Source organism: Siphateles boraxobius, unplaced genomic scaffold (assembly GCF_051911475.1).
Source record: "Siphateles boraxobius isolate OS27281-9 unplaced genomic scaffold, OSU_SipBor_1 21, whole genome shotgun sequence".
In the NCBI taxonomy this organism is placed as follows: Eukaryota; Metazoa; Chordata; class Actinopteri; order Cypriniformes; family Leuciscidae; genus Siphateles; species Siphateles boraxobius.
Genome location: NW_027508822.1, coordinates 192380 through 220051, shown reverse-complemented (window position 1 = coordinate 220051; position 27672 = coordinate 192380). Strand labels below are relative to the sequence as shown.

The following is a 27672-nucleotide window of genomic DNA, read 5'->3' as shown; positions in this document are numbered from 1 at the left end:
TATAAAAAACAATAAAACTATATCAGTAACATTTGTACATTTCAAGCACACTTCCAACACTCAGCTATCAGCTTGTATAAGATTTGTAAACATAAATAGATACAATTTATTGCGCAATCCCAATTTGCTTGTTGATTTCATGATAGAGTTCAGTGTAGTGAAGTATTCAGTGTAGTAATGGCCTTTGGGTAAAAACTATGCAACAATCTAGTGGTGCGTGTTTTAAGTGTTCTATATCTTCTGCCTGAGGGCAGAGGATCAAAGAGATGATGGGCAGGGTGGGAAGAGTCTTTCAGTATATTTGTTGTTTTTTGGAGACAGCGGGAGGTGAAAATTTCTTCCAAAGCCGGTAGTTGTGTGTTAGTTATTTTCTGGACAGATTTAATTACCCTCTGCAAGGCCTTTTTGTCAGCTGCAGAGCTGCTGCTGTACTACACCAAGATGTTATAGGTCAGGACACTCTCTATGGAGCAACGATAGAAGGATATTAGAAGACGTTGTGATAGATTGACCTTCCTGAGAACTCTCAAGAAGTATAGTCGCTGCTGTGCCTTCCTAATCAAGAAGTTGGTATTATATTTCCATGTGAGGTCCTCCGAGATGTGTGTGCCCAGAAACGTAAATGTTGATACCCTCTCCACAACACCCCCATTTATTACCAGAGGCCGGTACCCCTCCTTCTTCCTTCTGAAATCAACAATAAGCTCCTTTGTCTTTTTGAGGTTTAGAGCCAAGTTATTAACTACACACCAGTCGGTTAACATCTGGACCTCCTCCCTGTAAGCCATCTCATCTCCCCTGCTGATCAGACCCACCACTGTTGTGTCATCAGCAAATTTGATGATGACATTGGTGTTGTGGGTGGGTGTGCAGTCATGGGTGTATAGAGAGTACAGGAAGGGACTTAAGACACAGCCCTGTGGAACACCTATGCTGAGGGACAGGGAAGAGGAGTGGTGGATGCCCATTTTGACCGTCTGTGGTCGATTTGTTAAAAAGTCTCTCATCCATCGGCAGGTGTTATAATCAAGGCCTAGGTCAGTCATCTTGTGGAACAGTCTGCTTGGGAGTATCGTATTGAATGCAGAGCTGTAATCCACAAATAACATCCTTGCATATGTTCCAGGTTGTTCCAGATGTTGCAGGACAGCGTGGAGGGCCGAGGAAATTGTATCGTCTGTAGATCTGTTGGTTCTATAAGCATATTGATAAGTGTCCAGAGTAGTTGGTAGAGCAGCCTTAATGTTTTTCAGCACCAGTCTCTCCAAACACTTCATAATAATTGGTGTCATTGCCACAGGTCTGTAATCATTGAGGTCAGTTATTACGGTCCGTTTAGGTAGTGGCACAATTATGGAGGTTTTTAGAGCAAAGCAAGTGAAGGAGATTTACAACTAATCAAGGAACCGGCTTTACTGACGAGATGCGCATAACAATATCGTGCGATATATCACCCAGCCCTAGTAATGCTGTTTGTGGAGTTGTTTAATCCTCCTCTGCTAAGATCTTCACAGGTTTAATGTCTTCTTTTCTCTTAGATTTCATCTGAGGCTGTGGCTGAAATTACTCCATATTTAATATACACAGATTTTTTGGCTCAGATAAGGTCCAGTTCTGGTTTATTTCTTTGCTCTTGGCTGTCATGTGGGATTGCTATGCAGAGGTGTAAAGTCCAGGTTCAGAAAGTCAAAGTCCTCCTCAGTATTTTGTTCCAATCACCTGGATTTGCTAATTCAGACAGGAGAGAGAACTAATTATTGAAATCAGCTGACTGAGTTTATGGGTGGAATAAACATATGGCAGGACTTCTACTCATTGGCCCCTGGATTTCCCACCTCTGCCTTTCATACTAGGTTCATATTTATAACTGTAATATTGGGGGGTACACTCATTTAAAGTAATGTAATTATTTGGTTTTAGCCAGGTTTCTGTCAAACACAGCACATCTAGGTTATATTCTGCGATCATATCATTAACAAAAAGTGCTTTTGAAGAAAGGAATCGAATATTCAGCGACCCGAGCTTTATCATTTGTTCACCTGCATTATATTATTATATAATATTTGTTGAACATCAATCAATTTGTTGAACATCAATCAACTTTTTAGCCTTAAATGGGTTTGGGAGTTTTTTGTATTTCCTCGTTCAGGGAACAGACACTGTCTCTATGCAATGATATCTAGGTGAAAGAGCACATAGTCTTATATTACTACACAGCAAAATCCCCAGTGTTAAATTAACACTCCACAGTGTACATATGTAGGCTATCCAACTGGAGTGCTTTAAAATTAACACTGAAGCAGTGTTGAAATTAATGAAATAAATAAGTGATTATCTAAGTGATGATTTACCAGTATTGAAGATACCTGATGTTAATAAGCAGAATCATTGAAGGAACGAGAAACAACAAGAACAGAAAAGAGAGAAACACAAGAACTTCAAGCCATTACATATTATTGCACTTATTATTACAAGTTTGACTTTATTTCTGTCATACATCTACACACAGTCTTATTTAGATTTAACAGAAGTTTAGATGGTAATGTCACCATTATGGTGATCGGTGTTTGCTTTAGTTGGGCTCTTGACTCTTTACTTTTTAATATTCCACGGCACATCTCTTCAGTCTCTGTCGGAACCGTCACACAGAAATGCATGTGAGCGCCTCTTTTAAAGGTTAACGGTTAAGGAATGTTTAACTCCTTTAATGTTTAACTGAGTATTTGAACGATTTCTTCAAAATAGCTGCTCATATGGAAGTAAAATAATGTCAAATGTTTTTGAAATAAAAAGCCTGTTGAATTGCACTACTTAAAAAAAAAAATTGGCATTGCATTTTTCTCTGGCTGCTCCATCTCTGTGTTTATGAAGCACTTTTGTTGTGGCAAGAGAAACTATGACTTGGGCTGTATTTCCTGAAAGCATCGTAAGCCTAATTTGATCGTACAGACCATTTGTTGCAATTGTTCTATGAAATTACAATCCCGTAGTGTCCTGATTCACTGATCTCACCCAGCATTAATGCTGACTGCACTGTTCCACAGGCTGCTCCTGATAGTGTGGGTGAAGAAGTGCAGACCCTCCAAGATGATGCGTCAAACATGTATGAGTTGACTTGTAAGACAGTTACAAGTGATAATGTGGTACTGCGTCACATTCTGAAACAGAACCACATTATCACTTGTAACTGTCTTACAAGTCAACTCATACATGTTTTGCCTTTTCTATACTGACGTTCTAGTCAATGACAGCGTTCCTCTGAGAGCATTATTAGACAGTGGCTTTATGGCTTGCACCATCAGTGAAGTTATTGGATGCAGGTCTCTCGATCAGTGTGAGATACAGCCCAGCTAACAGACTTTTGTTATAAGACCGTTCTCCAAATATTCAGTGTTGGTTCTGGGAACGTGAAAAATGTCCAGTTTTCTTGATGTTAGAGGAACTTGTTTTAAAAGGTATAATGTTCCTCAAAGGTTCTTTCAACTTCATTTTGATTTTAAATTCAACATTATAGGAACGTTGATTTCTAACATTCCAAGAACATAAAAATATCCATATTCTTTAATGTTACTAGAATGTTATTTGAAGGTTAGTGTGATGTTCCTGAAACATTCTTTCAATCATCTTTCGAAAGAGTAATAAGAACACAAACTACAGCTTTATCCAGACACAGCCTTAGATAAACTGAAGATAAAAGACATTAACTATCAAAATCTGATTAAACAACTCCACAAACAGCATTACCAGCCACACGTATTACTAACCAGACTGACTTTATTTCTGGCACACGTCTAGAGAAGTTCTTATTGAGAATTAACCGAGATTTAGATGTTATGGTATGGTTGGATGCGATGGTGTTCAAGTTGCGCCGGAATGTATATATCAGCTGAAGAGGAGAGTGTATGAGTATGAAGTCAGTGTACCCACGCTGGTTGTTACAGTAAGCAGAAACCCACATTCTGGCGTGTTGTAAATAGGCCTGAATCAACGAAAGATGATGAGGTTGAGCAGTTCCTTAATGTACTTTCTGGTTTTAAAAGATGGAGAGGTGATGAGATGCCTGACATTATTGGCACGACCAAACTGGTTCAAGCCGACACGTTGCTGCCAAGGCAGGAGCACCTGGTGTGGGCCAAGATCCCTCCTACAACAGCTATTTCAGTAGGCAGTGTGGTGCTGATTGAGCCAACTAAGTCACCAACCTATAAGAAGGATGTCATCGTGGGACGCCTGGTGGTTTCTATGACTGCTTACAGGTGTGTGCCATTTAGGATGCTTAACCCAACCGACAAGCTCATCACTTGAAAGAAAAATTCTAAGGTAGACAACGTTTCTCCGTGTGTGGCTTATACAATACTTTTACAAGTGAGTCATGCTATTTTATTGTGGTTAGGAACTATCAAGTGGGACGCTTATCAGTGTTGCGCGATAGTGGCCCTTTTTTTCTCACTCTTCCCAGTTAATATTGTGTATAACGTGGAAAGAGGTTGGTGCAACAGATAATATTCTGATCAAATTGTCCCAAACGTTTCCAGGGTCAATAAATGTAGTCGTTTTGAAGCCACCCGGCTGGCTGCTGTGTGGAATTCCTTATATGTACAGAACTGGATCTGCTACACTTATAATAGTGAAACAGTAAAATGTCTTTAAAGATTCTTCTGTTAACAGGATTTCAGGACATTGTGAAACATTGTGTACAATGTTGAAACTGGAATTTTTACAAGAAGTGGATGCTGGTTTCTCTAGAGTCACACAACAGGTAAAACCAGATGACTTTTTACAGAAATAGCCAGTCACATTTTTTCCGGTAAGTCACATTTTTATCTTCATGCCATCTGTTGGTACCTTAATCTGTCTGCGTGTGTAAAAACCGTGCTACCCTTGACCGAAGTGGTCACGTTCCCTTTTCATAAAATACTACTAGTGATTTTATTGCTGCCTTCTATGTCTGCATTTTACCCCTACAATGTGATACATTATTATGCTGCTTGAAGAGGCAGTTTATCATGACTTCAAGCTACTTGTGAACCAAGATAAGTATATATATTGTATTCCTATATTTATTTAGAGCATTATTATAGACTAGAACAAATATAGGCCTATTTTGACTAAACTGTAATTAATGCCTAAAAATTAAATAAAAAAGTTCTATGAACAAAATAGCATGGAGCTACTTTTAGCTGTGCAACCTTCCTCTACACAACAGCGCTCAGGTTACCTACCCTCTTTTTCAGCAGTCATCTCAGCCACTTGCTGCTCGAGAATTTTTTTTTATCATTCTCCAGTTGTTCCACTCGATCTTGAAGGATCTCTGCTTTATTTTTCCATTTAATTAGTTCTTGGTTCAGTGGCTTTAGTTTTTCCTTGAGCTGCAACAACAGAAAAACACAGAAGATGACAATTTATCAAAGCAAAGGTACATTTCTGGCATTTGTTGTTTTAACTGTATAAGACATGTGGGAATTAAAGGACCTAGATTGGGAGATAATGCCAAGTAGGTGCAGACCAGCATTTTTTGTGGCAAGAAAATCCAGAAAGAACAACAACATGGCGACTAACTACAAAAACAAATGATGCAACTGTAAATTATTTTGGTTGTGTATTATAGAGGTGCAATCTACAAGATTTAATAAACACAACTGATGTGTTTCTGCTCTGATAATCAGTACAGTACTTTTTGGCATTTAGCAGTAACTCATATTCAGAGTGGCTTACAGTAAGTACAGGGACATCCCCTGGAGCAACTTTGGCCCTGTCACAAATCACGTTACAAGTCTGACACTTTAACCAATGAGCAAGTTGATGCCACTACGTTCTAGGCTATTGCCAGAATAGTTTTCTGGCAATGAGCTAAAAAGTTTAGCACACACAAAAAAAAAAAAAAAAACTTACACCAAAGATAACTAGCTAACTAATAGTACTTCACTCAGTATTTACTTCTTCAACCAAAAAAACCCTGCAATTTGACTTAGCTGACAGGTGTCATGCCAAAGTACGTGCATCGTACGCCACCGAGGCGTGCATGCAGTCAGCAGTGAAGGTGGACACCCAGAATATATATTGTTTGCACTGAATTGAGAATGTATAAACAAGTTAAGTTACTGTTTGGAAAAAAAACTTTAGATCCAGATCCGCTGTAACCTTTTGTAAGGAAACTGCTCCTACGAATAGCTAAGCGGCCAATGGACTACTGTAAAATCAATATCTCTGTAACCAGTTTAACACATTGCTGACCTCAATTACATTTAGGTCCCCTACTTCATTCAAAATGTACATTGAACTGAATGCAGCATTAAAGGTTGATGTTGATGTTGAAGTAGCCTATCAACGGTGTAAAATCGAATTGTATAACGTTATACTTGGAATGTAACAGGAGAAATTGTGAAATAACAACATTGTCAACATTACATGCTTGTGTCACTAGTTACGTTTGTCAGTGTCAATTATCATGTTCTTATGTGATTTACTGTTGCCTTGTTTTTATAGAATTGAGTTGGGCAAATATAAATATATTGTCAATTATATTTAATAAAATCAATAAATTATCTTATCTCATCTTTGTCACGACACACACACAAGACACGTAGATCCAAGTGCAGTATTTTAATGGGTAATCCTTACTCACAATCACTCCAGGCAAAGGTCAAAATCCATACAAAGGCAATCCGAGAAACAAGAAACAAAAACCAACATCCGAAGTGTGGGACATAAAACAACGACTCCGTGACAAACACTAAAACAGACAGGGTATATATACACACAGAACTAACAAGGTGATGGGAAACAGCTGAGTGAAATGAACTGATGAGTGACAGACAGAATGCTGGGAAATGAAGTCAAATGTGAAAGACACCGTGAGAACGAGGACCTCTAGTGACAACCCAGGGAACACAAACCAGACACTGTGACATAACCCCCCCTCTACGGAGCGGCAACCAGACGCTCCAAGACCCACAAAAAACGAATAAAACAAGAGTCCAGGAGGGAGGTGGAACGGTGGAGGATCAGGGGGAGGGATGGGGGGCCAGGTCCATGGAAGGGAACAGAAACAGGGGTTGATGGTTTAGCCGGCGGCCAGGGCGACCGATGCGGTCTGATGCTTTGCGGTTAGATGCTTCTGATGCGCATGCGCGTGCGGTTTGTGTTTGTGTTTGGAGCTCTGTCGAATTGATTCATTAATCCTTGCTTTTCTTCTTTTCAACTCATTTATAAACAAGCACTTTCTATTTTTATATCATGGGAACTTATCCTCGCTACTATTCCTTATAAAAAACAATCGGATTACTTTGATATCGCTACTTAGATCCAACTTTGCGAATCTCGGCTACTAGCCTTTAGTCCGCTAGCATTTCACGCGTGGCCTCGCGCCTACCGACCGTCTTATTTTACACCCGTTTCACTGAAAGGATACAGGTTATATCCAGCATTTCACTCCTAAATTAGTAGTGATATTGATAGTATCACTACTAATTTACTGTTCATCTGTTATAATGGCGAACATATCGGATGTGTGTCTAACGTTACCTCTGAGTGCAGGTGAGGACACATTCGAGCTGTTTTCGGTACGATTGGAGCTGGAATCGGTGGAGAAGCAGATCCGTGTTCTGCTGGTGAAGCAAGCCGAGCTGCGGGATCGGCGATCAGCGCTTGAAACGTCACGCGCCGATGCTCATAAGTCAGTGGTTAGTAACTTTTTGACTCCGACTTCGTCTACTCCGTGCATTTCTCTGCCCAGGAGGACGCGATCATCTCTGGCATCATTCACTGCGGCACCGACACAACACCATGGACCCTGGGTGATCCCACAGCGAAAGACACGAGCCAGGACCAGAGCAAGAACCTCACCGCCCCTCCCGGTCTTCGAGATCTCCACCCGGAACCGCTTCTCCCCCCTTCGCTCGGCAGTTCCATGGTCCGTCATGTCCGCGCTACCTCAGGTAAGGGTACGGTGCGCACTCACTGCTTTCCTGGTGCTCGTGTTCTTGATGTCGCCGCACAGGTTCCCGAGATCCTGAACGGTGACGAGCGCGTCGGAGCTGTTGTGCTGCATACGGGAGTGAATGACATCAGGCTGCGGCAGACGGAGGTTCTGAAGAAGGACTACAAGAGCCTGATCGAGACGGTACGCAGCACAGCGCCTGAGGCAACGATCATCGTGTCTGGACCGCTTCCCACGTACCGACAAGGACAGGAAAGGTTCAGTAGATTATTTGCTCTAAATGAATGGTTAATGTCATGGTGTAATGAAGAGAAACTGCTCTTTGTAAATAATTGGAATCTGTTCTGGGAGCGACCTAGGCTCTACCGTGCTGATGGCCTGCACCCCAGCAGAATCGGAGCGGCTGTTCTGTCGGACAACATCTCCAAGACGTTACACACCATATGACTAGAAAATCAAAGTCCAAATCACAGTCTTTGCTGTGCCAAATTAATTGAAATAAGTAGTGTAGAACATTATATAGAAACTGTGTCTATTCCTCGTTTAGTGAGGCCATATAATAAATCTACTGTAGGATCTAGGGAAAATCTTATTGTAATTAAACCTGAAAATCGAAATATCAGTGAACAAAAACAATTTCTAAAACTAGGTCTTCTAAACATTAGATCGCTCACACCTAAGGCGGTTATTGTAAATGAAATGGTCACAGATAATATTTCGATGTACTTTGCCTTACTGAAACCTGGCTTAAACCAAATGATTATTTCGGTCTAAATGAGTCCACTCCACCAGGATACTGTTATAAGCATGAGCCCCGTCTGATCGGTCGTGGCGGCGGTGTTGCAACAATCTATAGAGATATTCTAAATGTTACTCAGAAAACAGGTCACAGGTTTAATTCGTTTGAAGTACTTGTACTAAATATTACGCTCTAAGATGTAAGAAAGAAATCCTTATTATCTCTAGCCTTGGCTACTGTATATAGACCTCCAGGGCCCTATGCTGATTTCCTAAAAGAGTTTGCAGAGTTTCTCTCAGATCTATTGGTCAATACCGATAAAGCAATAATTGTTGGAGATTTTAACATACACGTAGATAACACAAATGATGCGTTAGGGACTGCGTTTACAGATTTATTAAACTCTTTTGGGGTCAAGCAAAACGTCAGTGGTCCCACTCATCATCTAAATCATACACTAGACTTAATTATATCATATGGAACCAATCTAACTGATATAGATATTATACCGCAAAGTGACGATCTCACTGATCATCACATGGTAACTTGTATAATACATACTACTGAAATTTGTCATGTTGCGCCACGTTATCGACCAGCCAGAACAATCGTTCCAACCACTATAGATAGATTCTTAAATAGCTTACCTGATCTATCTCAGCTGCTCAGTGAACCCAAACAAACAGATGAACTAGAGGAAATGACTAGCAGTTTGAGCACCATTTTCTCTAGTACATTAGATATTGTTGCACCAATTAGATTAAAAAAGGTTAGACAGAAAACTAAAGCACCTTGGTACAACAGTGCTACGCATGTTATCAAGAGAGAAACTCGTAACTTAGAGCGTAAATGGAAACAAACTAATTTAGAGGTCTTTAGATTCGCGTGGAAAGACAGTATGTCACGTTATAAAAAGGCTCTAAAAGCAGCCAGGGCTGAGCATCTCCACAAACTAATAGAAAATAACCAAAATAATCCAAGGTTTTTATTTAACACCGTGGCTAGACTAACAAATATACAGACATCACCAGAGCAAAATATTCCGTTACAGTATAGTAGTAATGATTTTATGAACTACTTTAATGAGAAAATAGAAAGCATCCGTAACACAATCCGTAACAAAATTTACAACTACAGGACAGGAAGAGCTAAAAAAGCTTATCATTGCATCGAAACCAACAACATGTTTATTAGATCCAATACCCACTAAACTACTGAAAGAAGTGTTACCTGTAGTGGAAGAGCCTCTTCTCAATATTATTAACTCGTCTTTATTTTTAGGTCATGTTCCAAGAATATTCAAGCTGGCAGTAATAAAACCTCTCATTAAGAAACCGCAATTAGACCCAAATAACTTAGCAAATTACAGACCCATTTCAAATCTTCCATTTATGTCTAAAATACTAGAAAAAATTGTGTCCGCTCAATTGTGCTCTTTCTTGCAAGAAAATGAGATATATGAAAAATTCCAGTCAGGATTCAGACCGCATCATAGCACAGAAACTGCGCTAGTTAAAATTACAAATGATTTACTTTTAGCTTCTGACCAAGGCTGTATCTCAATACTAGTTCTACTCGATCTAAGCGCTCCGTTCGACACTATCGATCATAAAATACTCTTGGATCGACTACAAAACTACACTGGTGTTCAGGGACAGGCATTAAGCTGGTTTAGATCGTACTTATCAGACCGTTATCATTTTGTCTGTTTAAATGGGGAAAAATCAAAGATAACGTCAGTAGACTATGGAGTGCCGCAAGGATCGGTGTTAGGCCCTCTGCTATTCTCAATATATATGCTCCCACTTGGTAATATTATAAGAAAACATGGAATTAATTTCCACTGTTATGCTGATGACACTCAATTATATATTTCATCACGTCCAGATGAAAACACTAACTTATCAAATTTGACAGAGTGTCTCAAAGATATAAAATGCTGGATGACGCGTAATTTCCTGCTACTAAATTCAGATAAAACGGAGGTATTACTTATTGGTCCAAAAAACTACCCACAAACTCACTTACAATACAACTTTAATATAGAAGGATGTCCAGTTACTTTATCCACTACAGTAAAAGACCTGGGTGTTATACTAGACCGCAACTTGTCTTTCGAAAATCATATTTCATATGTGACAAGAACAGCCTTTTTCCACCTTAGAAACATTACAAAGCTACGTAACATGCTATCTGTTTCTGATGTAGAAAAGTTAGTTCATGCATTCATGACCTCGAGACTAGATTATTGTAATGCTATATTAGCTGGCTATCCTGCATCCTCAATAAACAAGCTACAGTTAGTGCAAAATGCAGCTGCTAGAGTTCTTACTAGGTCAAGAAAATATGATCATATAACACCAATTTTATCATCTCTACACTGGTTACCTATCAAGTTCCGTATCAATTACAAAGTACTATTACTGACCTATAAAGCCCTAAATGGTTTAGCTCCTGTGTATTTAATGGACCTTCTATCGCCCTACAATCCATCACGTTCTTTAAGATCACTAAATTCGAGGCTTCTGGTCATTCCTAGGATATCTAAGTCCACTAAAGGAGGAAGGGCGTTCTCACATTTAGCTCCAAAACTCTGGAATAGCCTTTCTGATATTGTTCGAAGCTCTGACTCGCTGTCCCAGTTTAAAACTAGATTAAAGACGCATCTCTTTAGCCAAGCATTTACATAATGCTTACCTTTTATACCACTGCTGAATCAGATCAAACGCATTTAATATTATAAAACTTGAAGAGTCTTTAGGTTATTTGTATAGGTTGCATAGTATTTACAGTCATTAAGTTCCTGTGTATATTGCGTGAATGACGGGCGGTTGGGTAGATATTGTGTTTTGCGGTAGTTGGTATGCCATACGGAACCGTTGCCACTGAACCTGCATTAACGACGACAGTGGGGCTCGATAGCCTTAGTCAAACGGGTTGGCGCGTATGGTTGGGTTGCGGAGAGATTGTGAGATTGTGGTTGGGTCTCAGCAGCAGGAGGGATGTAGAGGTCAGTAAGCAGGGCTGAGTTGAGTGGGGGACGGAGGGGGGTGACTCTGGGACGCAAGAATCACTGTCTTCATGTTTTTTATCATTTACGCCCGTGTTATGGAAATCATTATGAACAGCAGCTACGCTAATTATTTTCCCTTTTTGCTTTTCTGCTGTTATCTCGGGACGCTAGTCCCGAAAAAAACGGCGTTCGTCAGCTCCAGTTTGTATCCAGCCTTTCACAGAGACTTCAGATACGCCAATCACAAAGCCTGTGAAGAGACGACTCAACACCGGTGATATGGACCCTCTATGGTGGACGGCGCTGATCCTCAACAACTCGTCTCAACACCGGCGTGATTACTTGGACTTCCAAAAGATGGAAATGGATAAATATTCTAAATGTTCCGATCCAATCTGACTTGTTTTTTTCTCCATTCTGTCACCTGATGGAGATTTGGTTCCTTGCCACTGTTGCCTTGGCTTTTGGCTTGCTTAGTTGGGGACATTTAATATTCAATTACATTATTGATCTGCCTTACTTAAGGTGGACGTTGACTCAATTTTCTTTTAGAAACAAACTCTGTTATATTATTTTCATGTTATCACTGTGAAGCTGCTTTGATACAATCTGTATTGTAAAAAGCGCTATATAAATAAAGGTGACTTGACTTGACTTGAAACAGAAAGTCCATCAGGTGGCCAGGGCGAAGCAGACAGTTCATCGGGCACCAGGGCGAAGCAGAAGACCCCTCTGGCGACCAGGGCGAAGCAGACGACCCATCGGGCGGCCAGGTCGAAGCAGACGACCCATCGGGCGGCCAGGGCGAAGCAGACGACCTCTCGGGCGGCCAGGGCGGTGAAGACCCTTTGGGCGGCCAGGGCGGTGAAAACCCCTCGGGCAGCCAGGGCGGCGAAGACCCCTCGGGCGGCCATGGCTCAGGCACAGGAACAGACACCAGCTCAGGCACAGCAGACACCGGCTCAGGCATAGCAGACACCGGCTCAGGAACAGCAGAAACCGGCTCAGGAACGGCAGAAACCGGCTCAGGAACAGCAGACACCGGCTCGGGAGCAGGAACAGACACTGGCTCCGGCTCAGGAACAGAAACTGGCTCCGGCTCAGGAACAGACACTGGCTCCGGCTCAGGAACAGACACTGGCTCCTGCTCAGGAACAGACACTGGCTCCGGCTCAGGAAAAGACACTGGCTCCGGCTCAGGAACAGACGTGTCAAACGTGAAAGACACCGTGAGAACGAGGACCTCTAGTGATAACCCAGGGAACACAAACCAGACACTGTGACAATCTTATATACACATCAACTATTAAGCCTGATGGTTGGGAGACATCATCTGAGTAAAAAGAGAGAGAAAAATAACGATAAAACGACCAATTAAACGATCCACATGTTACATTTGTCATTATTTTGGTGGACTGGAAGATCTGCCTTCACCGCTGAATATATCGCGCTGCGGTTGCGGGTAACTAACGTTACCTTGACACCAGCACCCTATGAGTTTAAGGTATAACGTTAGCTAACGTTACCACTAACAAGCCCCTACTTACATTCTTCTTCAATGTACTCCTTTTCACGGTCACGTTTTCGCCCCTTGTCCCGAAATCGGCCATGCTGGATGGATTCTAGAAACAATACTGGTTAGTTAGCTAACTTATCTCATGTGGACATTAAAAACTTTGAGCTAATGTTAGCTAGCTAGGTAACATTACAACTCACAACTGTGACTGAAAAAGTAAGCAGTGATTCATGCCAGAGATAAGCAGTTTACATTTAGCTTGCCAACTTTAGATCTGTTATTACACAGAAGTTAACACAGTTGCTTACCTCTGCAATCGTTTTGCTTTTGTGATTGTAAGCTAAGGAGTGCGCCAATTCTATTCAAATTTTCCTGGATCCTGCATGCCTCCGGAATTATGGACTTTTGCATTAGAAAACTAATTTCGAAAGTTTATGTTAAACAAAACAAAAAATCAACTTTAAAACTGATCAAATGGCTGCAGAAAAAAAAAATCTGCTTATAGAAAAAATGAAATGCAGGCAATGTGGAAATAAGATGAAGATGGTTTCATACCAGTGCACAGACAACTTCATTTGGTGAGTCATTGTGTTATTGAATGATAGTTATATCAACCTAAGAAGCTTTTTTTGTTGAAAAAAGCATGCATGATTTAAATGTCTAAAACAACATAGACTTTTTAATCAGTTAATCAAATTTATTGTTTATAGCCCTTTATATATCCGCAGTCAGATGTCACAAAGTGCTTATACATGCCCAGCCTTAAACCCTGTAGAGCAACAACAGGTTACACGGTGGGTAGGATAAACTTCCTGTTAGATTCTAAAACTGAGAGAGGGGCCAGACATTTCTGGCTGTTCTGGGTGAGACTGTAAGAGTAGCCTACATGACGTAGTTTGTCCACAGTAATGATCAAGCAGTCTTGTTGTCATCTAACATGTGCGCTGTGTCCAGGGTCTTTAGGCAGTCCACCATCAATTGCGTGATACATGTACACAGTTAGTGGCTTTGGTTAGGGTAGCCTTGGAGTTGTCATGCTGCTGGTTCTGTTACATGTGTAATTCATGAAATCAGCTCGTCATAAGATTCAGCGTGACACCAGAAATGTTAGAATACAGCATTTCTTTTAACAATAAGCAGGCTTTACTCATTTCTATTTGACAGTATAAGCTACTGGTCAGTAGGAACAACGTTGCCAGGGTATAGCTTTTCCAGCATGTTCTGATCAGTTTATTAGATCATCAATCATGTGCACATTTTAGCCTATTCGATACGTCCGCGATATTCATGCGATATGGCTCAGCTTGTCAGTTAACTACGGCTCTTTGTAGTAAATGCCGCTCTATCTGAAAGCAGGTGAAGGCGATTTACTACTAATTAAGGAACCTGCTTTACTGACGAGATGCGCACATAACAATGTGATGCGATATATCGCCCAGCCCTAGTATTCTTTATGAACAGATAGCCAGCTTTAACGTACTTGGACTCTGTTAGCCAGCTAGCTGTCTTAAAAGATAAGTACTGTGATTTTTATGATTATCCTGTATATCTTTTAACTTTTTATGATACTTTTCTCTGCAGGTTTGGAAAATTTCGTTGCATCACTTTTCATATAACAGTCAATCTAAGAATAATAACTGTTTGTTTATAGTTGCTCTGATTTGGATGAAAGCTTTATCTAAAGAAATGCAAATGTTTCAGGCAGTCAGCAGAACCTGAGAGACCAGGCCCTAGTGAGACAGTGCAGAGACCACACTGTCAGAAATAGGGGTACAGTAGGAGTCCATTTCTGTCCCCCAAGGTACATATATGTACCTTTTTGAGGGTCAAAAAGGTACATATATGTCCCCAAGCATTAAAAGGTACATATATATATATATATATATATACCGTTTCTTTTAAAGGTTAAGGTGCAATATCAAAAGACAGCCTCTGCCAAGTAATTTTTTTTTGTAAAAATGATTTAGTTTTTTTTAAGGTTTTAAGGATACCTTAATCATTTAAGGTAGATTTTAACTTATCACTATATTTAAGTAGCCTTGAAATAAAGGAAATAAAAGTTTTGTAAGTCAATTTACTGAGATTAAATCATAATAACACAGCAAAAACTCCAGTGTTAAATTAACTCTCCTGGGAGTCTATTTGGCTCCAGACTCAAGAGTGTTAAAGTGTTCAAATATGAATGTTAAATTAACAATCAAGACTGTTAAAGTTAATGAGCTCATTAAGTGATTCATTGAGTGATGATTGACCATTATTGAAGACATCTGATGTTAACAAACAGAATCACTGAAGGAGAAAATAAAAAAAATAAGACACCGTTATGGTGATCAGGGTTTGCTTTAGTTGGGGTCTAGATTATGTTTCTCTGTTGTATCTGAGTTAAAACTGCCAGATGAACAAAGAGAAAAGTTGAGCAGGTGGTGTTGGTTATGTTTTGACATAATCATAATTTAACCTGAACTCATTTAAAGTCTAATTGCTGACTTAAATGTATATTGTTGATTACATCAGCCTGTGATTCTACAGACTAAAATCCAGAAATTTGTAATCATAAGGATTTCTTAAAAGTTTTTCTGATGAAACAAATCTTTCTTTTAGGCACACACAGACATCAAGAATCAGTGTATGAATCTCAACAATGGTGACAAACAGAATATTCAATTAGGGAAAGGACATTAGTAAAACAATTCGGATCATAATTTATTCATACCGCAATGCATGATGGGAGCCATGAATGAGTTTTGATTGGTAGCACCCAGAATGCCCTGCAACATGCTTTATTATTGTCACCATTGTTGAAATTCACAGGCTGATTATTGATGTCAGTGTGTCTACATAAAATAATTTTTTAAAAAGTCTTTTGATCAGAACAACTTTCAAGAAATATTTTGGTTTATATTGAAAATGCTGGAAATCATTTGCTGTAGAATCACAGGCTGCTAAAATCAACAATATACATTTAAGTCTGAGATTAGATTCCAAATGAGTTTAATGATTCAAGTAAATTATGATTATGTCAAAACATAATCAACACGACTTGATCACATTTTCTCTTTGTTCATCTGGGAGTTATAGCTCAGATACAACAGCCAAACAAAATCTAAAATTAATGATTTGAGGGTCAAGAACCCAACTAAAGCACACACTGATCACCATAACGGTGTCTTAAAAAATTTTCAATTTTCATTTCTTCCTAACTTAAAAAGTACATAAATTCATAATACCCGCTGAAATGGGTTGGGTTATATAACGTTTGATCCAGAAAGGCGTGTTAGGGACGGTGTTTAGGGCAGTGTTGCGGGGCTACTGGCCCGGCAGTGAAAAAGCAAGCCCAGTGCTTAAGGCCTGAGGCCACTGGCTCGGCTCGGCTCGCTGTTAGCCCTGGCCCGGCCCTGGCCCGACAGTGGAAACGCGGCTAATGAAGTCTTCACAGTTACTTTTGTACATATAAGTTTTCCACAGCTTTCTCTATCGTGAGCGAGATTATTTTATTCCCTGATGCAGATGTACAGATCAAACGTTAAATCTGAGATAGTAGACATATATTTCTCTCGGTCGTTTAGTTTAGTCTCACGACCCTTGACATTTTAATGTACCCTTATTGTAACACTTTTGAGGGTGATCTAAAAAACTTTCACAGGAGAGTTAATTTTACACTGGAGTTTTTGCTGTGTATATATAGATGAAGTGTGATCTTGACGCATTTGTCAATGCAACTCTTTTGGAACTTGTGGTTTCACAAGCAAAAACTTTGTAGCCTAATACAAGCTTCATGGTGCACACACAATAATAATAACAATAGATTCAATTTGTAATGCACCTTACATTTAGGGAAAATCTCAAAGTGCTACAGTTAAGATCATAAAAAGACACACTCACACGTGGGCTTCTTTGCACTTGACTTTATCTTTTGAATACAAAAAAATACAAATCACTTTGGCTGAAGAGAAACTACTGCAGCAGACATTCATAAGACCACAGCAGCGACACTCCAATCTGTTTAATACAGGCAAACTCATATTACAACATCAAAACTGTAACAATATACCTGTAATTAATAACACAGTGCAGTACAGGATGATCAATTGCTAAATACCATAAGTTAACATTTCTAACAAAATAAACACAAAAGCAACATACCTTCTGAATAGAAAAAGTCTGCAGTACCATAAATAGCCACAGGAGGGAAGCCTTTGAACAATGAATACAACCAAATGCCTTATTTTATGGAATTCACATCAAAACTCTTTAAATTAAATATTCTTTTTAACCCTGTTACACATGGTAAAAAAAGATCAATATGAAATACAAATAGACATGGTAGTTAAAAGTCATAAGTTCTCCTAAAAATAAATGTTTTTTATTCCTTTTTTAAAAGTCTCAATAGTTTGAGGTGGGGCATTTCATCCAAATCCACAATGTTTAATAGTGAGCAGTGACACTAGTACAACTTACTGAAACGTAGGCTAATACTGGTCGGTAAACGTTATACTATAGGCCGTAACAACAACTGTTGCACTGTAGAGAATTTTCGGTTAGAGAAAAGTGGTTAACAAGCCACGCCAGCATCCTCTCCCTCAGTGCAACACACACACACACACACACACACACACACACACACACACACACACACACACACACACACACACACACACACACACACACACACACACACACACACACACACAAACACACAAATAGCAAGGGATCTTGGCCTGAATGTCACCTCCGGTCCAGGACTAAACACTCAGTTTATCAGAACAGAGGAAGTTACCAACCAGAGGAGGAGCTGATGATGTTTAAAGGAAGAGCTGTAACTATATATAATGTAGAGGAGGAGCTGATGATGTTTAAAGGAGGAGCTGTAACTATATATAATGAAGAGAAAGAGCTGTAACTATATATAATGAAGAGAAAGACTGACAGAAACAGAAATGTCTTATAAGTGTGATCTGTGTCTGCTGGGACTGATCATTGTCTCTTCACTTCTCACAGGTAAAGAAATCTGTATTTTCTCTAAATACATTTAGTGGAATTAGTCTGGAAAGAGTTAATTTGAACATGCTCAGTTTATTCTTGCACACATTCACGTTGTGATCTCAGAGTTGTGTATTGATACACACAGATCATACTGTATTATTCCTGATACTGGACATAGTGTCACTCAAACATCTGATGATGAAGAATGATCTTCATATTAAGAGTGTGTCAGTGATTTGATATTCTGGAGAGTGTGTTGTTTGCTTTAAGTGAGGAAAAAAGGGTAACACTTTACAATAAGGGTATATGAATAATCATGTACTAATAATTGGATTAATACTTAATTCAACATGAACTAATGATAATTGAAAGCAGAACCTAATCATGAACCACTGAAGAGTTATCTTGAACTACGACTGGAGTCATGATGGATTCGTGCATGAATAACGGCAGCCTTAACTACATGTTATACATGTTTGATAGTTAATGCATTCATTAACAGTTATGGATAAACCAAATCAAACTGCCTCTTTATTGCACCTCCGTTCTCTGACTTCTGGAAAAGTCACACAACAACTTAACTGGGCTGCATACTTGTTGTGTTAGTACATCATGTGCATTTGATAGTAAGTTTAAAATAAATCATGAGCTGAATTTGGTAAGTAGTTAAAAGTTAATTCATTATGATTGAGCCCTCTAACCCAGTCAACACGTTGATCTCATAGTGATCTCTCCATATGATCACAATGTGAGTCACAGTGAGCTAAAAGTGTAACTCACAGCGCACTCACTGTGTGCTGATGTTATGGCCACAAAGTGAGCTCACCCCAGCTAGAAATGTTATCGGACGTGGACTCCAACATCACTCAGACGTAAAATTTTGGTTGAAAATGAAAATTGGGTTGAAGTCTAAACATTTGTTTGATGTCAGACTCCAACATCATTAAACAACTCCACAAACAGCTTTACCAGCTTCACTTATTACTAACCAGATTAACTTCCGTCATATGTGTACAAAAGTCCTTATTGAGATTAACAGAGGTTTAGATAGTGATGATTTATTGATAAAAAATAGTTTGGTTTTATGATTGTATCACCATTATGGTGATCAGTGTTTGATTTGGTTGATCAGTTTGACTTGTTTTAACATTAGTTTTTCTCTGGCTGCTGTACCTGTGTGTTATGGCAAGAACAATAAAGGCGGGCGTACACGGTGTGAGTTCGGACACTCGGGAGGTTGTGAGCAATTGCACACGTTACGAGTCTGTTAACTTGATAATCACGTCAAAGCAGTTGGTATACGGCTCGACTGTCCTGCACAAATTTTATCTCGAGTCGGCAGCAATCACGTCAACTTTTGTGCTAAACACAGAGACCGGAGCTTTTAATGTTGCAAGCAACTATAGCTTCAGATAGAAAAATGACAGAAATGTATGTGCAAATGATTTATTGAAAAGCAGAGCATACCTTTCAACATAAAGAGAGAGAGAGAGAGAGAGAGAGAGAGAGAGAGAGAGAGTGAGAGAGAGAGAGTAAGAGTGTGTGTGTGTGTGTGTGTGTGTGTGTGTGTGTGTGTGTGTGTGTGTGTGTGTGTGTGTGTGTGTGTGTGTGTGTGTGTGTGTGTGTGTGTGTGTGTGTGTGTGTGTGTGTGTGTGACAGTGTATGCGCACGCTGTATGGTTGCTGCCACTGTAGCTATAGTCCCATCGATCTAGCCTGTGACGTGGTTGTGCATGATTTGGCAATAGGGGAAGCCTATACGCTGGTGAAAATCGGGCAGACTCCCCGAATTTTTAAAACATGTTAAAAATGATCGAGAGCGCCTCGCTTTTTCCAATGCGTGTTCCAATTACGGTAGCTGTTATGTACCAAAAAGCTATGACAGGATGTCTTCGAATAGCACTTCATCGAGTTTTCCTTCGGGTGAACAGGTTTGTTATTTTGGTAACACTTTATTTCGATAGTCCACTTTAAACATTCAACTAACTATAAATAACTTTGCAGCTACATGTCAACTAACTGTCATTAGAGTATTAGTAGACTGTCTGCTTAATATCTGCTAACACTTTATTTTGTTGGTCCCCCAACAGATATTCTACTGACTATAAGTAACATAGCAACTTGTAACGTCTGTCAGAGAGTTTGAAGTCTGTCCAGAAGAAGAATAGGAAAGACAGTGCAACCGAACTGGTAGTTCCACCAGTCCTTTGTAGTTGTCTCCTTTCAGTTAAGCACACTCTTCACATACATGTCAAAGAGCGAATGTTAACAGGGAAAAAGAAAACACTCTGAAACACGTTACAAATCAAAGTAGAAGTTAACAAAATGAAATAAACAGCAGTCAGCAATAGAGCGGTCATCTTCCTATTTGCGCGAGCATTCTCACTCTCACTCTGCGTGTGCACTCACATAAGAACAGCACAGATACAATAACGTATGCCACAGAAGAAGTCATCTTAAAGGCATATCAACATTCATGTCATGAACAGCACTTAACACTAGGTGGCCGTTATAAACTACAAGTTAACTTGTTCTCCTAACCCGAACCCTAACACCTAACCCTAACCTAACAGTCTAGTGACAGTCTACTACAGCCTACTAATACTCTAATGACAGTTAGTTGACATGTAGTTGAAAAGTTACTTATAGTTAGTAGAATGTCTAAAGTGACTATCGAAATAAAGTGGAACCGTTATTTCAAACAAACTGCAACTTGACTCAACGAACAAACGGATGTTTGATAGAATTGAAAGTTTCCAAAGGCAGAGAAGCTTGTAATTTCGACCGTAACATTAACTTAACGTTACCTGTTGAGAAGAAAGCAAGTTCAGCGTCTCTTTTGAAAGCTTTCTCCTGCATTAACTCTTTCCACCTGGAAAAAGCTATCCCGACATTAAACCTTGTTTTTTGCAATCTCCGGTCCTTTGGCTCCACATAAGTATGGTCCTCCATTATAAATAACCGTGCAGTGCAGCCTTTTAAACTTGCCGGGGCATTGACAAGCGTCTCTCAAATCTTCTTGTCCGTTTCTTTCAGTCACGTGAAGCTGGCTCTGAACGAAAACGCGTTGGCCTAGTACTTTTTGACCCTCTCTGCTATTATAGTTTTTAAGATGGCGGAACGACCTGGAAGCCTCCGTGGACCTACCCGTCACATGTATATAAAGATAATGAATTCTCTGTTTACGAGGATAAGTCAGATCATTGGCAGGGGTATTTGTTCACCATTGATGACATATTTATGAATGAAAATATTGAATTTAGATAATAAAATACTTAAAAATCTACACATTGTCCCTTTAAGAGAAAATGTGATCAGATGATGTCAACTACTTGATGATATAATCATCATGTAGTACTCTGATCAGTTGATCTTTTTTAGAGTTTAATAGGTGTTTCACATAAGTGATTATAGTAATGTTTCTACAGGATGACAAATTTTTAATAAAATAAGTGTATAAAAAACAATATTTACTTTTGTTTCTTGTAGACACACTCAAACCTGAAGAATCAGTGCATGAATCACAATAACGGTGACGTGCTTCATGCCGCAATGCATTCTGGGAGCCACTGAGTTTTGTATGATGCACCCAGAATGCATTGTGGCATGAAGCATGTCACCGTTATTGTGATTCACGCGCTGATTCTTGAGGTTTGTGTTTGTCTCATTAAAGGGTTTTTAAAACTTATGTAAAGTTTTTGTTTTTTGTATTAAATACTCATAATTTTTGGCTTAAAACATTGCAGATCTCATGCTGTAGAAACTCTAGATTGTTATGGTAATGTAAAATTGATAACAGAAATGTTGTCCCTGGGTGAAATCATACCCCTACATTATGATAATATATTTATCAACAAGTACCCAGCATACTTGAACACATTTTCTTTTGCTGTAATAAACACTAACAGCAGACAAAATCTAACATCAAATAGTGTAGGCCAAAGAGCCCAACTAAAACAAACACTGATCACAATAACGATGAGCAAACCAAACTATTACTTTCAAACAAACTTCAACATCTAAACCTCTTTTAAGAGGATTAGTCCTGTGTCTGCTGGGAAACTTCCAGCTAAAACTTTAGAATATTAGGGGATAATGTTCTATTAATTTTAGCACTAAACATGTTTAAAATGTTTTTAGATAGTGTTATCCTACCTTTTAGGAGAACATTCTGGTAACAAAAATAAAACTATCTACAGGAAACATTACAAGAACATAACATAATTCTCTCAAAAACATTCATAGAACAATAACATTTCTAGCTGGGATGAGCTCATATTGAGATCATAGTATGAGCACACAGTGAGTGCGCTGTGAGTTACACTTTTAGCTCACTGGGACTCACATTGACTCACATTGACTCACGTTGTGACCACATGGTGAGATCACTGTGAGTGTTAAAATATCTAAATTATAAAAATATATTTTATTTGAAGCCTTACACGATTGTATAAATAATAACGAATTATTGCCAAATATGAAACAAGAGCTTACGCCCTTACACTCCATAACACTACTAAATACAGATTACAAACTGTTAACTAAAGGACTGGCTTCTAGATTTAAAAAAAAACAGGTATATCACAAATTATTAGTGTGACGCAATCAGGATTCTTAAAGGATAGGTCAATTCATATTAATATAAGGGTTAGTTTTTGATTTGATTAAATATGGTAATCTAATTGAAGAAAATGGTTTAATTTTATTTTGGGATTTCTATAAGGCCTTTGAAATGGTGGAGCATTCTTTTATTTTCAAACTCTTAAACACTTTGGTTTTGGTACTAAATGTATTAGTATTGTTGGACTGCTTTATAAAGACATAAACAGCTCTTTAGCTCTTACTCAAGATTCATGTCCAAGATTCGAGGTTAGAAGAGACATCAGGCAAGGATGTGGATTTTCACCTTTATTATTTATTATGGTAGCAGAAATGTTGTCTATTTTACTCAAAATGGGAACCATATCTGGCATTGATCTAGAAGGAAATCATTTTATTCTCAGTCAATTTGCTGACGACACTACTCTTTTTTTAAGAAATGAACGGCTGAAGTATTTTTTAAGAAGCTTCAACATGTCAAAATGCAAGCTATTGGCCATTCGTGATCATCCTAATTTAACATTATACAATATCCCAGTTAAAAATGAAGTTAAATATTTAGGTATCTGGTTATCTAAGATGATGGATAATTTAGAACATTTAAATATTGATAAAACTTTGGAAAATTGTAAATTAATAATGAAGACTTGGCTGCAGAGAGACATTTTTGGAAGAATTTCATTGACGAAAGTAGAGAATCTTTCTAGATTTATCTATCCGTGTTTATCTTGTTTAGCAGTTTAAGCAAAAAAGATAAAGGCAATTAACAAATTAAACTTTGATTTTATATGGAAAATGGAGAGTCATTATATACGTAAAAGTGATTATGAAGAAGGTCTTAAAACGACTGACTTTGATATTATGAATGGTGTCATTAAACTTAGATGGTTACAGTCTTTCATTAACGATAAGTCTTAAGATTCTGCTGTATTCAAAAACTGTGCTGGCATAAGTTTTCTGCTGCAATGTGACTTTGAACTTTCCAAACTCCCTGTAAAACTTTTTGCTTTCCATCAACAAGTATTATTATACTGGAAATTGATTTTCAAGCATAATTTTAGTCCTCATTACATGTCAATCTGGAACAATATAAGACATGAGGTCACTAACACATGTGGTGGACAATATTGGGAATATACTGATGCTTTTTGTGGTAAATACAATCTAGGCTGCTCCTCTAAAATGTATGAAAAAATTATCAAGAATATTCCATTACCGATGATTAAATTAGTAAGTGAACATTTGAAATATTCAATGATAATACCTAAACTACAAGAACTTATTATAGAAAATGTAACCTTTGGTGACAGAAAATGTTCTAACAATTTTTGAGAGACTGTTTAGTAGATCAATGTTTCCCAGGACTGGTATTGAGAAATTATATATTTCGTCATATGAGAAGAAAGAAGTGTACAAAATTACAACTAATTTTCTTTTATTTCACATTAATCCAAAATATAAAGAGGTGCACTTTAAAATTCTGAATCATATATACCCTGCAAACGGATTTAAGAATTAGATTTAATGTTGGGGATTCCAATTTATGTAAAATATGCAAGTTGGAGATAGTAGCAGTTGAACACTTTTTAAGGAGGAATTTATAATATATTTGGAGACATTGAGAGAGATGAAAAGCCCCAAAGCAGTGTATTAGTGGAAGAATTTGGTTTTATAATTTAGAAAAAACTTCCTACTCCCTTACTTTATATAATATATATATATATATATATATATATATATTTTTTTTTTTTTTTTTTTTTTTTTTTTTTTTTACTTTGTCTTCAACTTACTGTTGGGAATGGTATGTATATATTGTTGTGATAATTGTATGTAAGCTCAGTTTTGTTTGTAAAACTTTAAATTATGAATACCTTTCTGTTAATGTTCTACGAATATATGAATAATAAAAAGAAATAATAAAAAAACGTTTCTTCCTGGAACTACAGTATGTAGGGTTTATTTCTGGTGAGACACTTATTAGTGGCGCACTATAGGTGCTCTCCACATGTGGTTCCCCCGGTAGTGGACAGTGAACTGACTGACTGACTGATCCCAGCAAAACGTTCCCTCACCATGTTCCCAGTTTTGCTCGTTCCTTTGGGAACTGTTCCACAAATATTCTGTGTGGGTTTTGAATTACTGACAATATTATTATTATTATTATTGTTATTATTAATATTATTATTGACAATAAAACATCCCTACAACTTCTGAATGTGAACAGTGTTTTACTGTAGTATAAGAAGTGTTATTTTAACATCAGAGTAAACCACAGGGTTTAGGGTTTCAGGAAGGCCTACATAAGGTTTATTTAACAACAGACACTAAATAATCAAATGTCAAAATAAAAGTCAGTTTTCACTGTATAAATTAAATATTTATACCTATTATAATATATTTAAAATAATTGATATATATATATATACAGGTTCTTCTAAAAAAATAAGCATATTGAGATAAAGTTCATTATTTTCCATAATGTAATGATAAAAATTAAACTTTCATATATTTTAGATTCATTGCACACCAACTGAAATATTTCAGGTCTTTTATTGTTTTAATACTGATGATTTGGGCATACAGCTCATGAAAACGATACTCGGTTACTAACGTAACCTCGGTTCTCTCTAGAGAGGGAACGAGTATTGCGTAAGTTTAGCTTACGCTACGGGAAAGATTCATCTTCTCGAGATACTGAAGCCAAAAAATTATCCTTAATTTTGTATTCCTTGTCAACGCAGTGCAGCAGCTAGCAGACCTAGAGCAGGCCATCTCGCGTGCTCATTGGCTGCCCTGCGGGCAACTGCTGCAGCCTACCAGTGAGCCCGGCGTGACGTCACGCCCAATGAAGGGCGCCCGCGCCTTCATAGCGTCACAGCCCGCCAGAATGGGCGTGGCCTAGCGTATAACACTAGGGGCTGTAGGCTGAATTCCCTGGTTTTCGTCGACTGAAGCGAAGTCGCTCGTGGCGCGAGCACGGCCGGTTGCGCAATACTCGTTCCCTCTCTAGAGAGAACCGAGGTTACGTTAGTAACCGAGTATCGTTCTCTTACGAGAGGTTCTCTCGTATTGCGTAAGTTTAGCTTACGCTACGGGAACACTTTGTCAACGCCGTGCACGCCAAGCATCCACATGAGACCCCGAGCTTTCAGGGGGACCCCATAAGTGGAAAAAATAAGGTGGCCAGCCACGCGGGCCATCACTTGTACATAAGCACACATAGGGAATACAGAGCAGCGCGCCGGTCTGTATAGGCACATGGCACATACCCTACTTAGTGCAGCTCAACCAGGAGAGCTGAGTCATGTGAGAGTGATCTGAGCAGGAGATCTGGGCAGAATACACCTCTCCTTCAGACTGACAACAGTTTAGCCTGCAAGGCAGGAACTTCTAGGTTATAAAACCTGACAAAGGTAGACGGGGAGCTCCAGCCCGCCGCTACACATATGTCATGGATAGAAATTCCACTGGACCATGCCCACGAAGAGGCCACACCTCTCGTGGAATGAGCCCTGATGCCCAGAGGGCATTGCAGACCTTTTGACGCGTAAGCGGCCGCTATAGCGTCTACTATCCATCTGGACAGGCTCTGTTTCGAGGAGGCGAGACCCTTGGTGCGCCCACCAACGAAACAAAAAGCTGTTCCGAACGCCTGAAGGAGGCGGAGCGCGTAATGTAAAACCTCAGCGCTCTGACAGGGCAGAGGAGATTCACATCACCTTCGCTGTCAGATGCTGGGAGAGCTGACAACGAAATAACTTGCGCTCTGAATGGAGTGCCCATCACTTTAGGGACATAGCCATGTCTAGGTCTGAGGATGACTTTAGAGTCATTCGGTCGAACTCAAGACACGACGCGCTGACAGACAGCACATGCAGGTCCCCTACACGTTTTACTGACGACAGTGCAGTCAGAAAGACGGTTTTCAGTGATAGATATTTCAACCCCACGGTGTCTAGTCGTTCAAATGGAAAAGCTTTCAGGGCCTCGAGGACCAATGAAAGATCCCACATGGGAACCGACGGGGGTCGCGGCGGATTCATCCTTCTAGCTCCTCTAAGGAAGCGGATGGCCAACTCGTGTCTTACCAATGACTGGCCGTGCGTCGATTCTGCGAACGCTGCCACGGCCGCCACGTATACATTGAGCGTGGATGGGGAACTTCCCTTATCCAACAGCTCTTGTAGGAAGGTGAGCAGATGCGCCACCCCGCATGTCCGCGGTTCCAGATCTCTGTCGGTGCACCATCCAGAGAACACCGACCATTTAGACGCGTAGAGCCTTCTCGTGGAAGGGGCTCTAGACTGCGTGATCGTGTTCATCACTCCTTCTGGCAGGGCAACGAGTACCCGTTGATCAACCATAAATGCAGAGACCAGCGCTCTGGATTGGGATGCCAGATCGTGCCGCGAGCCTGAGAGAGGAGATCTGCCCTCACCGGATTCGGCCACGGAGCTGTATGTGACAGCCCTGCTAGTTCCGGGAACCAAATCTGATTCTCCCAACGCGGGGCTATGAGGAGCACCGAGTGGCGCGTTTCCCTGATTCTCTTGATCACCTGTGGCAACAGATAGACCGGAGGGAAAGCTTATAGCGGGAGGCTGGGCCAAACCTGGGCCAGCGCATCCTCATCCTTCGAACAGACCGTCGGGCATTGAGCGTTGTCTTTTGACACAAATAGGTCGACTTCCGCTCTGCCGAATAGGCGCCACAGTTTCTGGACCGTTTGGGGTGCAGGGATCATTCCCCTGGGGGAACGTTGTCCCTGGACAGTTTGTCTGGGCCGTCGTTCAAATGGCCAGGCACATGCGCCGCCCTCAGCGAGCGCAGGTGCATCGGAGACCAAATAAGGAGGCGTTCCGTCAGATTGCAGAGATTTCTGGA

At 39.6% G+C, this 27672-nt stretch overlaps 1 protein-coding gene and 1 pseudogene across 2 annotated transcripts in view; one reads left to right on the top strand and one right to left on the bottom strand.

The window, feature by feature from the left end:
• The window catches only part of LOC143746052 (uncharacterized), a 257996-nt pseudogene that overhangs the window by 114209 nt on the left and 116115 nt on the right, over nt 1-27672 (bottom strand). The window lies entirely within an intron of this gene.
• The window catches only part of LOC143746121 (uncharacterized), a 39257-nt gene continuing 29696 nt past the window's right edge, over nt 18112-27672 (top strand). Inside the window, exon 1 of the mRNA XM_077237888.1 lies at nt 18112-18205. Coding sequence (XP_077094003.1) covers nt 18145-18205 — 61 coding nt within the window. The 5' untranslated portion in view covers nt 18112-18144. The remainder of the gene's footprint in view (nt 18206-27672) is intronic.